This window comes from Heterodontus francisci, chromosome 19 (genome assembly GCF_036365525.1).
Source record: "Heterodontus francisci isolate sHetFra1 chromosome 19, sHetFra1.hap1, whole genome shotgun sequence".
Lineage (NCBI taxonomy): Eukaryota > Metazoa > Chordata > Chondrichthyes > Heterodontiformes > Heterodontidae > Heterodontus > Heterodontus francisci.
Window position 1 is genome coordinate 50,761,902 of NC_090389.1, and position 19,074 is coordinate 50,780,975.

The 19,074-nt window shown below is 43.2% G+C and overlaps 1 protein-coding gene across 1 annotated transcript in view; it reads right to left on the reverse strand.

Moving 5' to 3' along the window:
- Positions 1–1,188: 1,188 nt before the first annotated feature.
- LOC137380054 (receptor-type tyrosine-protein phosphatase gamma-like) overlaps positions 1,189–19,074 on the reverse strand; it is an 870,349-nt gene continuing 852,463 nt past the window's right edge. The window contains exons 27-29 of the mRNA XM_068051600.1: positions 10,132–10,274; positions 5,442–5,577; positions 1,189–3,628 (exon numbers count right to left, since the gene is read on the reverse strand). Of these exons, the coding sequence (XP_067907701.1) occupies positions 3,482–3,628; positions 5,442–5,577; positions 10,132–10,274 (426 nt within the window). The 3' untranslated portion in view covers positions 1,189–3,481. The remainder of the gene's footprint in view (positions 3,629–5,441; positions 5,578–10,131; positions 10,275–19,074) is intronic.

Genomic DNA, 19,074 nt, shown 5'->3' on the forward strand with positions numbered 1-19,074 from the left:
TGCATGCATCTGGGCCCCTTGTTGAGCGTGCAGCCAGTCAGCAGCATGTTTTGTGCTCAGCTGCACACTATAATAATGTTCATGAGCAAACAACAGAAGTTTCTGTGCTGCCTGCCTCAAAGGGACCACATGGGCATGAAATAATTCTGCATCACATTACCAGCACCCGATATCAAGCCCAATCAAATTTTTCCCTCTGATTATTTCTGGCAAAAAAAAAAACACCTTGTAACACTCATGGAGCTAGAGTTTCCACACAGGCAGAATCCAAGTGAAAGAAGGGCAGAGCACAACTCACACCCACCCATCAAGAAGTAGGCTGATTCCACCATAGTTTCTGGGTCAGTCCAGTTCCAGTAATGTGTGCTAGCAATTTGTGGATTGGGGAGGTGGGGTTGTTGTGGAGAGAGGGGAAGCCTATCATGTTGTAAGGTTTAAAGGATAGCAGTAGCTCAAAAAGACGACAAAACATCTTTTTTTAGCTGCAGAACAGAATGCAGGTGCTGATGATGGATTATGGAGGAAGTAGCACTTCAGGGAATGGGTGGAGTCGTGGCTGCTGCTTGGGATCAGTAAACGTTCAGTGGGGTGGTCTGCACCCCGGTGTCATCTTCCCTTTTCTTGTGCTACATTCGGGGCCATTGGAGCCTTCTGCACTTTGCCAGAGCTCCCCCCCAACCACCACCCCCAACTCTGCTATAATGCTGTAACAATTTACACATCCTTTGAGTCTTGGATACATCTTTTGTTTCTCTCATTGCTGCTTCCTTTTATTTTGCACCATTATCACTTGTCATTTAATCATCTCTACCTTCCACCTGATCGCAGACCCTTTTTAAAAAATCCCTGTCCCCTTTTCATTCTGTTCTTCCTTATAAACAGTTCATCTGTAACAACTTCTTGTTCTGATCACAGGTCATTGACCTGACACGTTAACCCTACTTTCCTCTCCCGGCAGATGCTGCTGAGAGTTTAGAGCATTTTTGTTTTTATTTCTGAATTCCTGCATCTGTAGTGATTTGCTTTTCTACTGACTTTTTGCATGAAGTTACTAACGGGAGGAATTTCAATCTTGCATCTGCTGGATGACTTCGAGCTAATCTAAAATGTATTGCAGAGAAAAGTAGGTTTTAAATCATCAAAATAAAGACCTTCAGCAAAATCATAACAGTGTGATCTATAGGTCCATCAAACCCCATACTTTATTTCATGTATAGCAATACAATTTACATATTAAATAACACTATAATAGAACAATTTAATATAGTTGCCAACAGAACAAAGCAGATTTTTTCAAGTTACAGAACACCACATTTTCAAATGGGTGATGAGACAAACTTGTTCAGCAACTGCCTAGATCTATTCCTATTGCACACACCGACAATATAGTTGAAAATACCTGCAACTTCGACAACCACTGCCCCCAAGAAGTAATATATGTTGAATGCCTTTGAAATGTGATGACACAGTATTCATGGTACTACCTCAATGCACATACAGCTTTCCACATTGCCACCACAAACTATGAAGGAGTTGAGACTAGAAAAAAATTAGCTTTATATGAAAATATAAAATTCTGTGATTATATACCGTAGATACAAAGTCCCCTTAAGATGCCTGTTCAAGCAACAAAATATTTACAGTTTGATTGTATCTGCTACCCTAAAGAATGAATAAAGTTTACAGTTTTCAAGACATGATATTTGAACTACCACCGCTTTTGTCTAAAATGCTGAAACAAAATTCTTTTGAACACCACTACCCCAAATGTTGGAGAAACACGAGGTTTTTAAAAAAATTCAAAAATCTCCCCTTTGTTGAGAAAAGACTTTTTTTTTCTTTTTTAAACATTTTTTCCCTGAAAACAGCTCAAGCTTTTTAATTCCCTAAAACTCTGATTCATGTTTGCCTCATCAAATGTTTATCTTGTATAGAAAATGTCTCCCACTTTGTGAAAATATCTCTTTTTTAACAAAAATTTTGAAACTTTTGTTTTCATTTCCAGGTAGCAGTTTTTTTCAAAGATGTCCAGTCAGAGAGAAATCTGACAGCATTTTCAGTCCAACATTGCTATGCTCTTCCCATTATGAGAACATAGCCATATCTGCAGATAACTAACCGAATATCACACACGACTCTTATGTACAAATATGGTCAACCCTTTAAAAAGAGAGACCATACAATTCTAAATAGTAATTACGGTATGTACGTCTATGTGAACAGTTTATTCAGTATGTAGAATTGTCCTGTCATAAAATTAAATATGAACTGGCACCTTGATAACATTCATCTTATCGAGTCACTTATTGAATCTGCAAATAAAAAAATTGACCTTGGACTAAAGAAACAGCTAAAAATAATGAATAAGACCATTAAAACAATATTTTTGAAAATAAAAACTCCTACATTCTGCTGAGAACCACTTTATATCTTTGGTAAGTTAATAAATTCTGCTCCACTGTCATTTAAAAAAATGTTTCAAATCATGTAATATTTTCAAAAGACTGATTATTGACAAGGCAAATATGCTACATTATTGATGCAGCCCACTTACTATTTATCAATGGTGTAACATTGTTATTAGATGCACCCTCATTTTGGACCGACATAACCCACTGTGCAAAAACATACGTCAATCTGCTTTTTGTCGTATCAGTTCTTACCTCCTGCAAAGGAAACCGACTCAGAGTGTTCATACTAATCCTTCAAAAACAGTGACTACTGCTGCACATTCTTGCAGGCAAGATGATTGTTTCCCTTACCAAGATACTTATGCCTTTCCTGCCATATGCAAAGTCATTTTCTCCACACATCTCCAGTTATAGCCTGGTGCAGTACAAATATATAAAACTTCAAGAAGATGATAAATTAATAGCTGTACCCATACACCTGGTCATCACTAATCTATTTTGTAGTAAGAGTTATATTTTTTGAATGTTTATACTCTGATCACTGGAATGTAGGAGGTTATATCACTGGTATTTTACAAAAACTTGCCAGGCTCAAATTATGTATTACTTAAAAGTAAATTCAATAATACGCCACAATCTGCACAAAATATTCTCTGAGTTGGTCAACAACCAAAATGTAGAATGGTTTTGTTTGCAAAATTACCCTGAAGCCATCTCCAGACACATGTTCTGTCTTCCTATGAAGCACAAGTTATAGAGGATTACAGACAGAATATTTTCATGGATTTCTGGGAAATTATAGATTTTGTACTAGTTGTTACAGGCAGTAACACTGATTAGATAGTGCAAACTAGAACAGATTGTGTTTTCATCTTGTGAAAATAAGAGGTGCAAATACTCAGCAGGATAACAATAAGACTCAATGGTTAAAACAAACATCAAAACTCTCTTCACTGTAAAAAATACAGTCAGGTTGTCATTAAACTTGGAACCTGGCAAAAAAGGCCTCAGAAGTTCATTCAGTCCTTAGAAGTTTTTCAAATGAAGTGCCATTTGCAAAAAGCTTCAAATTACACGAGAGATTCCATGCTTTCTGCTGGGTCTGATTCATCGCTGATAATAATGGTGCCATTTTTGTCAAATGACGAGGGGCCATTTCCATTCTCTTTTGTGCTGATTAAGCTGAGCATTGCTTTATATAGGAACTGATACTGCTCCTGTGCAAAGACAGACAAAAACTATCAGATTCGGAAAAACTTGTGTTAATTAATTGTACATATTACTACTTCAACATCACTTATAATTGTGTGCAACATTCAAGGCAAAACCATTGCAATATTGTGCAAATTTAAAACGGAGTTGTCAACATTCGAGACTAATGCCATTTACAGCTTATCAAAAGATAAAATCTAAGATAGAATTATCCCAGAAATATGCCTGTGCCACGTACTCTTTAGAAGGCTCTCAAATAGGCTCTCACCATTGACCAGACACTTGACTGGACCAGCCACATAAATACTGTGGCTACAAGAGCAGGTCAGAGACTGGGAATCCTGTAGCGAGTAATTCACTTCCTGATTCCCCAAAGCCTGTCCACCATCTACAAAGCACAAGTTATGACTGTGATGGAATACTCCCCACTTGCCTGGATGAGTGCAGCTCCAACACTACTCATGAAGCTTGACACCATCCAGGACAAAGCAGCCCGCTTGATTGGCACCCCATTAGCCACCTTAAATGTTCACTCCCTCCACCACCGACGCACAGTGGCAGCAGTATATACCATATACAAAGATGCATTGCAGCAACTCTCCAAGAGTCCTTCGACAGCATCTTCCAAACCCACAACCTCTACCACCTAGAAAGACAAGGGCAGCAGATGTATGGGAACACCACCACCTTTAAGTTCTACTTCAAGCCACACACCATTCTAACTTGGAAATATAGTGCCATTCCTTCTCTGTCGCTGGGTCAAAATCCTGGAGCTTGCTTCCTAACAGCACTGTGTGTGTACCTACACCACCTGGACTGCAGTGGTTCAAGAAGGCAGCTCACCACCACCTTCTCAAGGGCAATTAGGGATGGGCAACAAACGCTGGCGTTGCCAGCAATGCTCACATCTCAGGAACGAATATTTTTAAAATGTGATATGTTAGAAGACCACCATAACACCAGGGGATGGATTTTACCAGCCCCTCGACATCGTAGATCGTGGTGGGGAGGCCCGTAAAATGCTTGCAGGAGCAACCTGCCACGACTCACGACCCCGAGAAGGCCCCGCCAAATATTAGCGGCGGCGGCAACGGCGAGGCCTGGGTGTGGCCCCCTAACCTCTTGGCAGCGAGGCCTTCACTAAAATATTGAAATGAGCTCATTTGATTTGCATGCAAATTAACTTAACTGCAGCCGGTGGCCGTCCCACGTCGATTTTACGGCTGCCGGCCGCAACTCACGCGACTTCAGAACTCCGTACGGAGATCCGAGGCAAGACACTGGTGGGGAGGGGTGAGGAATAAAATGATCAGGGCCGGTGCGGGGGGGGGGGGGCGGGGGGGAAGAGTGGAAAAACAATCCTTATTGGCTGTGGGGTTGGTGGGAAGGGGTTTAGGGTCAAAGGAAATAAAGTTCGGGGGGTGTAGGGCATAAAACGAATTATATATGCATGGGGCGGGTAGGAGAGGGGATTTGAAGTTTTAATAAAATTTTAATTGAATTGAAACCGTGTCACTTTAAAAATGTAAATGTCTCCTGAAGTGCTTCCCGCCCCCGTGCGTAATATTGCAGGGGCTCTGCGGCAGTGCTTCCAGGTCAGAAGGCCACCGTCTTCACAAACTGCCACCGCGGAGTGCAGCGCGCTGGTAAAATTCAGGCCAAGATCGTCCCTTTTATAATTCTGCATGTACGTTTTAGGCATATTTATTGCTTTTATCTGAGTGTAAGACTTAGTGCAGCTTCCAAGGACTAATTAAAGGTTATGGGTATCAATGTAAAATGATAAGACTTTTTCATTTTACATAATCAAGTACTTACAACATCTGTGAAAACTCCTGGCCTCATCAGGTTTATCATCTTTGCAACCTGATAGACATCCACAGCAGATTCACACTCCAACTGCTGTGACAGAGTGGTAAGGCCACAGAATAGCCCAGCAGAGACACCTCCAAACCTGCACAACACAGAATGAGATTAAGTGTTTGCCTAAGGTACCAAGGTTTCTCTTCAGATGAATGGTCGCATTTTCTTTTTCCTGCAACATCTCTCAATTGTTTGTTAAAATGTAATTTTCATATGCTCTACATCACCCTTAATGACTGCCTTCAATTGAATTCTTCAACATCAATAGATACATTTTTAAAAATAGTAAGATAACATTTTATAACCCAGAAACTAATTAAACACATACGTTGCTAATTTTACAGTTAAAGTACATTTGTGTTCACTTTATCCAAAGGCAACTCTTTGTCTTCAGTTGTTCCTTTACAAGTGCATTTACAGACAGAACTTTCAGAAGATAACTTTTTTAGCCAGCGCCGTAACAAGCCCGAGAGGGGACGCAATTCTAGATTTAGTCTTCAGTAACGAAGCTGGGCAAGTAGATGAAGTAGCAGTGGGTGACCATTTTGGAGATAGCGATCATAATACAGTTAGTTTTAAAGGACAAAGATAAAACAGGAGTTAAAGTTCTAAATTGGGGGAAGGCAAGTTTTATGAAATTGAGAGGCGATCTAGCGAAAGTGGACTGGACACAGCTACTGGAAGGAAAATCAGTGGCAAACCAGTGGGATGCACCCAAAAGCGAGATTCTACAAGCACAATGTAGGCCTATCCCCACAAAGATAAAGGGGTACAGCCAAATCTCGAGCCCCCTGGTTATCTAGAGGCTTATAGGGTATGTTGAAGCAGAAAAAGAAAGCTTATGACGATCACAAAAAACTAAATACTTTAGAAAGCCTAGAGGAGTACAGAAAGTGCAGGGGTGAAGTAAAAAAGGAAATTAGAAAAGCAAAGAGAGGACATGAAAAAATATTGGTAGGTAAAATCAAGGAAAACCCAAAGATGTTTTATCAGTACATTAAGAGCAAGAGGATAACTAAGAAAGTGGTAGGGCCTATCAGAGATATACAAGGGAACTTACACATGGATGCAGATGATGCGGGGCAGGGTTCTTAATGAGTTTTTTTGCCTCTGTCTTCACAAAGGAGAGGGATGATGCAGACATTGTAGTAAAAGAGGAGGAGTGTGAAATATTAGATACGATTAGCATAACTAGAGGGTCTGACATCCTTGAAAGTGGATAAATCACCAGGGCCGGATGGATTGCATCCCAGGTTGTTAAAAGAAGCCAGGGAGGAAATAGCGGATGCACTGATATTCATCTTCAAATCCTCACTGGATACGGGCGAGGTGCCAGGGGATTGGAGGTCTGCGAACATTATACCATTGTTTAAAAAGGGTGCGAGGGATAGGCCAAATAATTATAGGCCGGTCAGTCTGACCTGGTGGTGGGTAAATTCTTAGAATTATATCTGAGGTACAGGATAAACTGCCACTTAGAAAGGCACAGACCTGATCAGGGATAGTCAGCATAGATTTGTTAAGGGAAGATCATATTTTACTAACTTAATTGAATTCTTTGAGGAAGTAACAAGGAGGACTGATGAGGGTAGTGCAGTGGATGTGGTCCACATGGATTTTAGTAAGGCATTTGACAAGGTCCCGCATGGAAGACTGGTCAGTAAAATGAAAACCCATGGGATACAGGGGAGTGTAGCAGGTTGGGACCAAAATTGGCTCAATGACAGGAAGCAAAGGGTAGTAGTCGACAGATGTTTTTGTGTATGGAAAACTGTTTCCAGTGGCATTCCACAGGGCTCAGTGTTGGGTCCCTTGCTGTTTGTGGTATATATTAATGATTTGGACTTAAATGTGGGAGGCATGATTGGGAAATTTGTTGATGACACAAAAATTGGTTGTGTAGTTGATAGTGAAGAGGATAGCTGTAGACTCCAAAAAGATATCAATGGTTTGATTGATTGGGTGGAAATGTGGCAAATAGAATTCAATCCGGAGAAGTGTGAGGTAATGCACTTGGGGAGGGCAAATAAAGCGAGGGAATACACAATAAACAGGAGGATATTAAGAGGGGGTAGAAGAAGTGAGAGACCTTGAAGTGCATGTCCACAGGTCTCTGAAGGTGGCAGGACAGATAGATAAAGTGGTGAAGAAGGCATATGGAATGCTTTCCTTTACTGACCGAGGTATAGAATACAAAAGCAGGGATGCAATGCTGGAACTGTATAAAACGCTGGTTTGGCCACAGTTGGAGTATTGAGTACAGTTCTGGTTGCTACATTACAGGAAGGACATAGTTGCTCTGGAGAGAGTGAAGAGGAGATTTACAAGAAAGTTGCAGCTATAAGGAAAGATCGGATAGGCTAGGGTTGTTTTCCTTGAAGTGTACAAAATTATAAGGGGCCTAGATAGTGGAGACAGGAAAGACCTGTTTCCCCTAGCGGAGAGGTCAATTACCAGAGGGCACAGATTTCAGGTGATTGGTGGAAGGATTAGAGGGGACATGAGGAAAAACTTTTCACCCAGAGGGTGTTAGGTGTCTGGAATTCACTGCCAGGAATGGTGGTGCAGGCAGAAACCCTCAATTCTTTTAAAACGTACCTGGACATGCACCTGAAGTGCTGTAACCTGCAAGGCTATGGACCAGGTGCTGGAAGGTGGAATTAGATTGGGCAGCTAGTTTTTCAGCCGGCGCTGAATGGTCTCCTTCTGTGCTGTAATTTTTCTATGGTTCTATAGTTCTAATTAAATGAAGGCAGCATATGTCATGGTTATCAAACCATGGATAACTAATGGCACTTGCTATGGAGCAGTGGGCAACACAGACATTCATTATAATGACAAGGTGCTCTAGGTAAACAACATGTTTTTCATTTTTCAAACTATACTGAACGGTGTGTACAGGAAAAGAATGAGACATAACCATTTATTTTATTGTGTGAGATAGCTTTGTTTTAACTATTTCTAAGGAATTCCAGAAGAGTGAAAGCAAGATGTTTCATTTGAATCGATTATATTAAATATTTTCAAACTAACATTTGGCTCTGTAAATCCTCATCAGAATGTTGGCTGCAAAGTGATAAATCTCAGAGCAAGGTGCTTCTACTTAGTGACTTCAAAATATTTGCAACTTTTATTAGTTATTATATAGAAAGCTGGACAGATTGGTGTGTGCACAGCAGTCCATCTCCAGTAAAAGGAAGAGGGGAGATACAGTTCTACCAGTATATGTCTTGTCAGTCAAAACCAACTACAACAGCCGTATGAGGAAAAAGTAATTTAGCCGTCCCTCTGGCAAACCAAGTCTAACTGTCATGTTATGAGAGGTTCATGACCCAGACCATTTTATCCAGCTGATTGAATAGTTTATGAGAGTGTAAGTCATTAATGGCAGATGCTAGGGAGGGTGAGAGGGGAAGTTTCCTTTTTGTAAAAAAAAAGGAAAAGCATATATAGTGCCTTACACCATTGAAATCTCTCAAAACAATTCACGCAGTGAAGTACTTCTGGAGTGATTGTACAAAACAGAGCAGCCCTTCTTTGTCAGCAAAGACTTATAGCAAAGAGACAGATGACCAATTAATCCGTCAGTTGGTGAGGGAGGAATGTTGACTCGGGCACCCAGAGGACCCACTGCTGCATCTGACCTTTCAAAAGATAGCATGTATGACAATGCAGTATTTCTTCATTGTTGCACGCAAGAGTAAGTCTAATTTATGTGCTCAATTCCCAGTATGGGATCTTGCCCACAGCTGTCCTAAGGGCTACCAATTGAGTGAAGAACTGCTTAATAGTTTTTTCTATACAAGATATGAGGGGGAAAAAAGTCAAACCTAACTCTGGTTACAACTATTTATGCCTGAAAAGTCTGTGGATTCTTACCCAGTCTCTTGTCATAACTACCACCGTAACTTTAAGTGTTAACAGCCATATTCAGCTGTGTCTCTGACATTTCCACCAATTCCCCACTCAGGTTACAGTGGGAGATCAGGAGAACCCTGATGAAGTTTCATAGCCAAAATCTTTGGAATTACTCTTCAGCTCATTTTTAGCTATTCACGTTTTCTTCTCAACTGGAAACCATTTTGTCACATTTCAAGAATACTATTTGGCTGATGATTGGAAACAAACACTAATGTATGTTATTGGCAGGCAATTAGTGGTAATTAGTACTCGAAAATACAGTGATTCAGTCAGCTTAAGTGCCAGAATTCTGTGCAATATAGGGTGCTGAGTAAAGATATTGCCTTTTATCCTGTGAGGGAGTTAAAATGAGAGCACAGGTCAGTGTGGATCACTTTTGCACACCTCTATGTCTCATTTATATTGTTACTTGAGGACTAAAATACTGCCTAGCTCCAATAGAACCCAGGTTGCCAATGACAATATAAATGCCTCATTTTCCCTGCAAAATGAAGTGGTAATTCCATCAAAATAATGATCATTAATAATCTGATCGAGGTTTTTTTGGACTGTAAGTGGAAATATACTAGAATCAAGGAGCAAAAGTAGTACATTAGTGGCCAGCTAAAGAGACATTGGAGTAGTCCCCTCCCAGCTGGACAATAATTAATCATGGGATATGTGTGTTCATGTGTGTGGGGATTATTAGGAATATAAAGTGAAAGAGGAAGACAGAAATACATACTCATCATGAACGATGGTTGGTCCATCTCTGGTGGAGGCCTCTTCTTTTAATACATTAATAAGTTCAAAGGTGCTGCTGAGAGGAGCATCTGGATTAGGCCATTTTGGACACTGAAAGTGACGCACTTCCAGCACATAATCATCCTGAAAGAAAAGCAGTTCTACATTTAGATTGTTCGCAAACTATTCTCTTGTATTTTCCATTCCATTAATCTCCATAAAATTATCAATAAAACTACTTGACAAAATGATTTATTCCCAGTAGTTATTCACAACTTATTTTTCATCTAGACTTTGTTATAGAATTCCACATAGCTGAGACCTTCCCCCAGTCTTTCTACAGAACAGCAAGGGATTTCATTACTAAGAGCTGTACTGAGTAGCAAAATTTTCTTCCAAGAAAGTGTTTGGCAGTCATTTTTTCAGCCTTTATTTACAAACACATGACATGAGATAAATCTCACTACATCATCTGTGTGTGAGGCCATTGTGTTGAAAATAGTGCACAGCTCTTCTATCCCAAAACAAGAATGGTTTGCCATGCATGAATGAATGCAGCATTTCTACAAACACATACAGCTGTATATAGTTCTCTATTAGTGCTGCCTGTTTGTTTTCTATTTGGGTTTATATCTGTGGGGGTGCCCAATACGACCCAAAGACTACTTCAAATGTCGGTCATTTTTGCATGAAGAAGTTCTTCCTGACATCTGTCCTAAACTTTACTGTGAACAAAAAGCAAAATACTGGAAATCTGAAAAAAAAGAATAACTCAGTAGGACTGGCAGCCTCTGTGCAGTGAACAGACAGGTTAACTTATCAGAAATGGACCTGTCAGAGCTCTTTGGCCCCCGATTTCTCATCTGCATGCTGCCCTCAGCCACATTATCTGAAGCCACGACATCAGGCTCTATATGTATGTTGACCATACCCAGCTCTACCTCATCAACATCTCTGCTGATTCCGCCATTGCTTCTGTACTGTCAGCAATTTTCCCTTTGTTGTTCTGCGTTACCCATTTTTTCCAATATCCCTTTAAATTTTATGCACAGCCGGGCACACGCGTTACGCATCACAGAACAAGGCCTGCGTGGCACTCTTTATGCTGCTGCGTGGCCATGCCCTTGCGCAGTTTAGCAGGAACATTGGTTGTAAGCCTTCTTGTCTCTCATCCAGTCCTGAATGATCTGCAATTTCCTCCAATTAAACATTGGCAAGACTGAGTCCATGGTCTTTTTGTCGCAACAAAAAGCTCTGTTCCCTTGCAACCAATTCCCTACCCGGGGCCACAGTCTCAGACTGAACCAGACTGTTCACAATCTTGACATTTTATTTGATCCTGACCTGTGCTTCTGACTCCATATCCTTTCAATCACAAAGTCCACCTACCTCTACCTCCATCGCTGGTTTCTGTCCCTGTCTGTCTCAGCCATCTGCTGTTGAAACCATTATCCAAGCTTTTGTTACTTCCAATGCTCTCCTGATTGACCTTCCATTCCTCACCCTCCATAAAATTGCATTCATTGAAAACTCTGCTACAGGTATCCTAAATCACATTTTCGCTGCGGGGCAGGAAACTGAAGTAGGGTCCGTTTCTGGGTCCCAAACCTGCCCCCGGGGGTAACAGTAATTGTCCTTGAGTTTCACGGGGGTGCCCCTTGCCCCTTAATTGCTATGGAGATCGGTTTGGCGGCCAATTAGCGGCCATGGTGACGGGACTACTCAAGTACAGGCCTGATTTAAATTGACCATGGCAGCCATGACTATGGCTGCTGCACGAGGGCTGTTACTGCAGACTGCAAGGACACAGAAGATTTGAATTCCACAATGGCTCAGCAGAGCCAGAAGCCCGGAACCCAAGGCAAGGCAGCCCCTTGATTCTCAGGTATGGACATGGAGGTGCTGCTGGAGGCCGTGAGGGAGAGGAGGGTCACAGAAGGAGGCCATCCACCCAGACAAAGCAGGTCTGGATGGATATCGCTGACAAAGTCAGCGGAAGAAGTGCCGTTCAAAAAACTTGGATCCAGTTTTGAAAGAGGTTCAATGACCTGATACGCTCTGGCAAAGGTGAGTGCTACCCCCAACCCTCAGGACAGGCCTCTGGGTATTCACCCTCCAGCAGACACCAGCTGAGGAGTCTCAGGGCACACATTCTGCTCCTGAACATCAGAGGGGTGTGTGCCCAGGCCACTTACTGACTGCCGAGAATGGTTCAGAGCATAGTGCTGCTGAGGACCTGCCAACATTGAAACATGCAACTTCTAATGAAAAGGAGCAGCTGGGATTGTCTGTGGAGGACAGCAGTACCTTATCGTGCTCTCTTTTGTCCTTGCAGAGAAACGGGCTCAGAATGTCGTCAAGAGAGTCCGGATGGATGGAGGGATTCCCTATCTTCAAATCATCACACCCATGGAGGAGGCAGCGATGGACATAGCCAGGATCGCAGACCACAAGGAACTCAGCCATGGCGAGATGGACACTCATGGTGGAGATGGTGATTAGTGAGGGCAATGTGCTCATTTAGGGGGTCCGTTGCACTCTACCCCATCCAACAGCATGACGAACACTGAGTTGCATTAGGAAGCCTCAGAACTGCAAAGGCTTCTGCTCTCCAAGACTAGCTCTCATGATCTCATGTCTCTCACAGGTGCAGATGTCAAACCAAGGAGACCTTTTCCCTCACTATCACTGGGCTAAGAGCAGCAGCAGAGCTCCAAAGGAGCACCGCAACACCTTACAAGTGCAACGTCCACCAGCGAGGCTCCAGTCACCTCGGTGGGTCCTCATGCATGGTTAGATAGGGCGGCACAGGGTGAGGAGCGGAGTACTAGTGTGCAGGAGGAGGTGCCAGAGGCAGTCAGCAGTGGGCAGTTCCCCTTGGAGGACGGAGGACAGAAACAGTTCTGCTCAGCTCAGCACAGATGCAAGGCCTCAGGAGTCACTGGAAAGGAGGTTCTAGCTGGAACAGCAGCAGCTGATGTGCTCTCTGTTGTTGGAGTTCACTGAGGCAGTGCACTGTCATGGGCAGGGAATGGAGAAGTCCATCCACCTCATCTGTGCCACCATGCCTCAGGGCTTTGAGTGCATGAGCTCCTCCATTGGGACAGTGACCAACCTCATGGAGAGGCACATGTGACAGCACTTGGAGTGCATGCAGGAACTGTGCACTGAGGTACACAAGATGCATGCCACACTTTGTAACCTGGACCGGTCAGTGGCACTGATGGCGCAGATATGTTTGGAGGGGCCATCAGTTTCAGCCTAGCTGATGCTCTCCTCCAGCTATCCGAAGCACCAGCCAAGGGCTGAGGGTGCCAACTCCTCACCAGGCATCATCATCATCTTCAGTTTTCTTGGCCCCTCTGACAGAGTATATGTACAGCAGGGCCCAGTGATGGAGGCTTCTCCCGCAATGATGCAGGTGCAGCAGCCTCTGGAGATGCCTCCTTAGGCACCTCCATGATGAGGACAACCGCCACATGTATCTCAGCCACAAGCTGAGGTAAGTGAGCAGCCTGCTTCCATCTCCTGTGAAGCCACAAGAAGTGGTCGAGTGTGGAGGCCATCATGTCGCACAGAGCACTGAATGGGTCACTGAGATGTCTTCTTCCTGTAACTGTGCACTGTTTTCCTTAATAAACACAATGACACTTGATGCCAGATGTGTGAGACTCCTTTTATTAATGGCGGGATAAGAAAAGAAATATGAGGTGGTGAAGGCAAGCAAGGGTTCCTTAACAGGGATGGTGAAACTTTCAGGCAAATGTGCATCCTTTTTTGGCCATAAGAATTTAAATGTTCTAGGCTGCATCTTCAATGCAAATGTTAGCACTGGCAGCTCAGAATGAGTTCATACCATGCCATTCATCCTGGGTCAGAGGGGCTCAGTTGAAACATTCTTAAATCAGATGATCCCTGGCATTCATGGCATCCTGACGAAACCTTCCAGCCTTACACCAAACGTGCTCACCTCCCTGCACAGCCGGAGCACATTGATGTTCTGCATCTTCCCCCTCTGCTTCCTCTACCTCTTCCACATCCTGTTCCTCTTCTTCCTGCGATAAGCTGTGTCCTTTGAGAGCCTCAACATCCTCAAGTTCCACACCTTTCTGGAGGGCCATGTTACAGAGTGCTCAGCAGACCACCACAAATAGTAAGACCCTTGCAAGTGTGCATTGCAGGGCACCACCTGACTGGTCTAAGCACTGGAACTGCATCTTCAGAAGCTCAATGGCCTGCTCAATGGTGGTCCTGGTGAGCAGGTGGCTTTGGTTGTATTGCCTCTGTGCCTTTGTCTGGGGCTCTTGTAGAGGGATGAGTAGCCATCTCTTCAAGGGATATCCCTTGTCCCTGCGAATTCATCCATGGACTTTGGGGGTTGGAGTGAACAACTGTGACAGCCTTAACTGGTGGAGGAGTCATGGCAGTTGCCAGAAAAGTGAGCACACACATGGAAGAAGTTCTTGTTGTAGTCGCAGACCACTGAACCTTGATGGAGTGGAAGCTCATTCTGTTGATGAATCTACTGGGTGCCTTGATGGCCATATAGGTACAATCGATGATTCCCTGCACCTGGGCGAATCCAGTGATGGCAGTGAAACCCACTGCCCTCTGTGCCTGTGAGGCCCCATCTATCTGGAATTGAATGAACTGTCCAGCTCTGGCAAATAGGGCATCAGTGACCTGCAAGATGCAGTGATGTGCTGCCATTTGCAAGATGCCACCAAGGTCCACAGTTCATCTTTAGAAGGAGCCAAAAGCAAACATGTTCAGGATCACAGTGATTATTGGCAAGGCATGGAGATCAGTTGCCTGGCAAGTCACAGTCTCTTGCGGCATTGATTCTCGGTCATCTCTAAGTAGTTACATCTTCAGCGGTAGATCCTACACTGAGAGTATGGCCTTCATGTCCTTTCTGCCCCTCTTCTCTGCCCTCCTGGCGTGCTGCAGCTTTCCTTGTGCTCAGGTGGCCTCTGAATTGTGTTTGGCAGCCTTGCCCCCTGCTCTTATGCCCCTGCAATGCCAGGGTAATGTCCCCTTGCACTGCCCAAGCACTTACTGCCACCTCCCCCCGGCACCTGCACTGCACTGAAGGTACCTGTCTCCCGAAGGGCGAGGCTCCCTCTGTGCATTGACCCTTATATGGGGCCCACCTAACTCCCTGCAGCAGCAATGACCGGCTCCCCACTGTGTCCGCCTCCATTCAGCTGGTCTGCCCCAGACAGTGCAAGCAGCCCGTGCATCCCCCCCGAAAATCACAACATCCCCCATGATCGGGCTCTTAATGAGCTCTTTAACTATCTTAATTGGCCTTCGTCAATTGTGGGGCTGCCCTCCCCCCTGCCCTGGTGAAAATGGCCAGCATCAGGAACTGCATTGGAAAACCAACACGCCGGCTGACACTGGTATTTTCAACCCCTTCCTCCGCTCCCACCCCTGGTGGGACCTGAAAATGCAGCCCTAAGTCTGTGCTCGCTGATCTACATTGACTCAACATTTTGTCACGACCAAAGTGGGAGGAGTGCACTGTTTTCTCTCGTTCCACATCTCCACAGGTCGCAACATATATTTAAAATTTAACCCAGTTACCGATACGGTCAATCATAGACTCTGTTTTTATCCCACAATAAAACATACCAACTAGGTTTCTTGAATAAACAACAAAATTATCAGTTTATTATAAATCAAGATATAACCAGTAACGAAGCAAAGCAGTAACACACAGATTGAAATATGAAAGTTCCCTTTTACCTTACACACACACACCAGTTAACTGAAAAATAAGAGATTTTCTCTTTAGAGCTGTTACAAAAAAAGACAAAGAAGAATTATTTGGCCAAATACTTGCTAATTCTTGAAGAAAAAAGACTTGATATGGAAAGATGTTAGATGTCCTTTTTTTTGTCTGGCATCCAGGTATACGGTGATGGGTCACTGGGATCCTTTTCTGGAGCAATTAGTTCAGGTGGCGTCAAGGATTTATCCAGCACGTTTTCCCAGCATCTCTGGAGAAATGTGGCAACAGGGATTTCAAGCAGGCCTTTCAGGATAAATGCAGCATCAATTTCTCTATTTCTTACACTCGCTCCTAAGAGCTTCTCAAAGAGATGGACAATCTGGAAGGCTTTTCATAGAGATGGAACAGGCTGAGTTGGGGGTTTGTCCTTGGCAGGTTGATTTTTTAACTCCTTTTCAAAACACTGTCCATACTCCAACTGACTATCCAAAGCCAAAACCAAAACTATATCTCAAGAGTCAAGCCTCCCGAACCCCATAAATCTTGACCTGTCACTTCTCTGTAAACATCTTTCCCAGGTCAAAAAGTCCGTGCTGTGTACTTATCTGAAGACAGGTGACATCCAGTAAGGGTTGTTTACAAACCAAGTCCAAAAGATGACCTCTTTTTTTAAAAACCCATAAAGTCCAGCATTTATAAAATCTTCACAATTTAAATACAAGTCCTCAAAAAAATACTTAAAAATATAGAAGCACCCTCATAACACTTTATTTACAACCACATAGTCTACCAATGTCTCAAATTTCAAATTCTTCCATGGCATTGCTCCTCCCTATCTCTGTAACCTCCACCATCCCAACAAGTTTGCAAGTTCTCCCTGTGACCGCGTGGGTTTCCGCTGGGTGCTCCGGTTTCCTCCCACAGCCAAAGACTTGCAGGTTGATAGGTAAATTGGCCATTGTAAATTGTCCCTAGTGTAGGTAGGTGATAGGAGAATGGTAGGGATGTGGCAAGGAATATGGGATTAATGTAGGATTAGTATAAATGGGTGGTTGTTGGTCGGCACAGACTCGGTGGGCCGAAGGGCCTGTTTCAGTGCTGTATCTCTAAATAAATAAATAAACAAGTGCCAGGCAATGATCATCTCCAACATGACAGAATTTAACCATATCCCCATGACATTCAATGGCATTACAATCACTGAATCCCCCATTATCAACATCCTAGGAGTTACCATTGACCAGAAACTTAACTGGACCAGCCACATAAATACCGTGGCTACAAGAGCAGGTCAGAGGCTAGGAATCCTGCGGCAAGTAACTCACCTCTCGACTCCCTAAAGCTTGTCCACCATCTACAAGGCACAAGTCAGGAGTGTGATGGAATACTCTCCACTTGCCTGGATGGGTGCAGCTCCAAAATCACTCAAGAAGCTCGACACCATCCAGGACAAAGCAGCCCGCTTGATTGGCACACCATCTACAAACATTCACTCCCTCCACCACCGACTTACAGTGGCAGCAGTGTGTACCATCTGCAAGATGCATTGCAGCAACGTACCAAGGCTCCTTAGATAGTACCTTCCAAACCCGTGACTGCTACCACCTAGAAGAATAAGGGCAGTAAATGCCACCACCACCTGAAAGTTCCCCTCCAAGCCACACACCATCCTGACTTGTACCTACCCCACATGGAATGCAGCGGTTCAAGAAGGAAGCTCACTACCACCTTTTCAAGGGCAATTAGGGATGGGCAATAAATGTTGGCCTAGCCAGTGACGCTCACATCCCTGAACCAATTAAAATGCAATCAGCTTCATGGTTCCTCTCTACACCATCTCCATGGCTTGCGTCCTAGTGATCAATACAGTACACAGTATCCAAGGGGTAATCTGACAAAAGCACTGTACAGATTTAACATGACATCTTCTGATTTCTACTCAAAAGACCTGGCAACGAATAAAACATTTAATTTCTTTCTTCATTGCTGCTCCACAATGATTTGGCATGCTGAGTGCTGGCATGTATTTTTCCTACCAACAAGTAGTACCTTGCGCCTACCTCTGCCACTGATTTTCCTAATTCCACATTTTATTCAACTCCCGTGGTAGGTCCTTGGCTGCTTCATCCATCAATACGCTGACCACCCAAGCACCACCTCCCAACCCCACTCGCCTGCAAGTTTAGTATCATCTGCAAATCTGATTAGTTTGCATTGAGTCTCTGTGTCCAAGCCATTAATATAGATTAGGAACTGAAAGGGTCTGAGCACCGAAGCCGAGGGTATTCCACTCAGTAGTTTCTGCACATCCTGGCATCACTCAAGTAACTATTGTTTTCTTCACTCAGCCACTCTTTATCCAAGCTCAATTTTTACCTTGAATACCCACTGTTTTCCATCGCAGCCCTTCATAAGTACATAACTCCATTAGGTTTTCTATTGTTTATTGTTCCCCAATAAAGCCAAGGATCCTCTTCAGAAAGCATATTCCCTTCTAAAGTATTTTGGCTATAATTTATTTGTTTTTTTGTAAATGTACTCCTGAAATTTATTTCGATCATTAACTCCAAATATCCTGGAACAGATATCATCTGTTCACAAGGCTCCTTTGTACCTCCATCTTGTTGATATACTTAAATCTGCATTAATGATTTTCATCATAGTAGGACATATATTGATATCTATGGTGAATACTTTAAGAAATTACTCATTCAGTATACCAAGTTTTTTCTGATCATCCTTCATTGCAGTCTTATTGACATCCTTGGGCTTCTTTCCTTTTCTATGACTGTCCTCTTGCTGTTATGGTACTAGGAGAATTTCTTGCTGTTATGTTTACAACTACAACTGTATTTATATTTATTCCCTCCTTGCTACTCCAAGCACTTTTTTTTGGCATGTTCCTGAGATTTCCTAATTCTCCCAGTACTTACCTCTTCTCCCTACAGGCTTGTGTAAAGCTTACTTTTCTTAAACTTCAACATGTATTTGTCCTCCATTTTTCTTAGTATATCTTTGAATGTATTTTATTTGTCTCCAATTTCTCCAATCAACTTTATCTGGCTCTTCCTCACACCTGGATGTTGGTTCTTACCAGTGTCTAATTCTAAATTGTGCTGAACTAAATCATACTGTGGTTGCTATCACCAAGAGGTATTAGGAGTTTAATTTTCTGCAACCTATCCAAGTCACTTACCAATGCCAAGG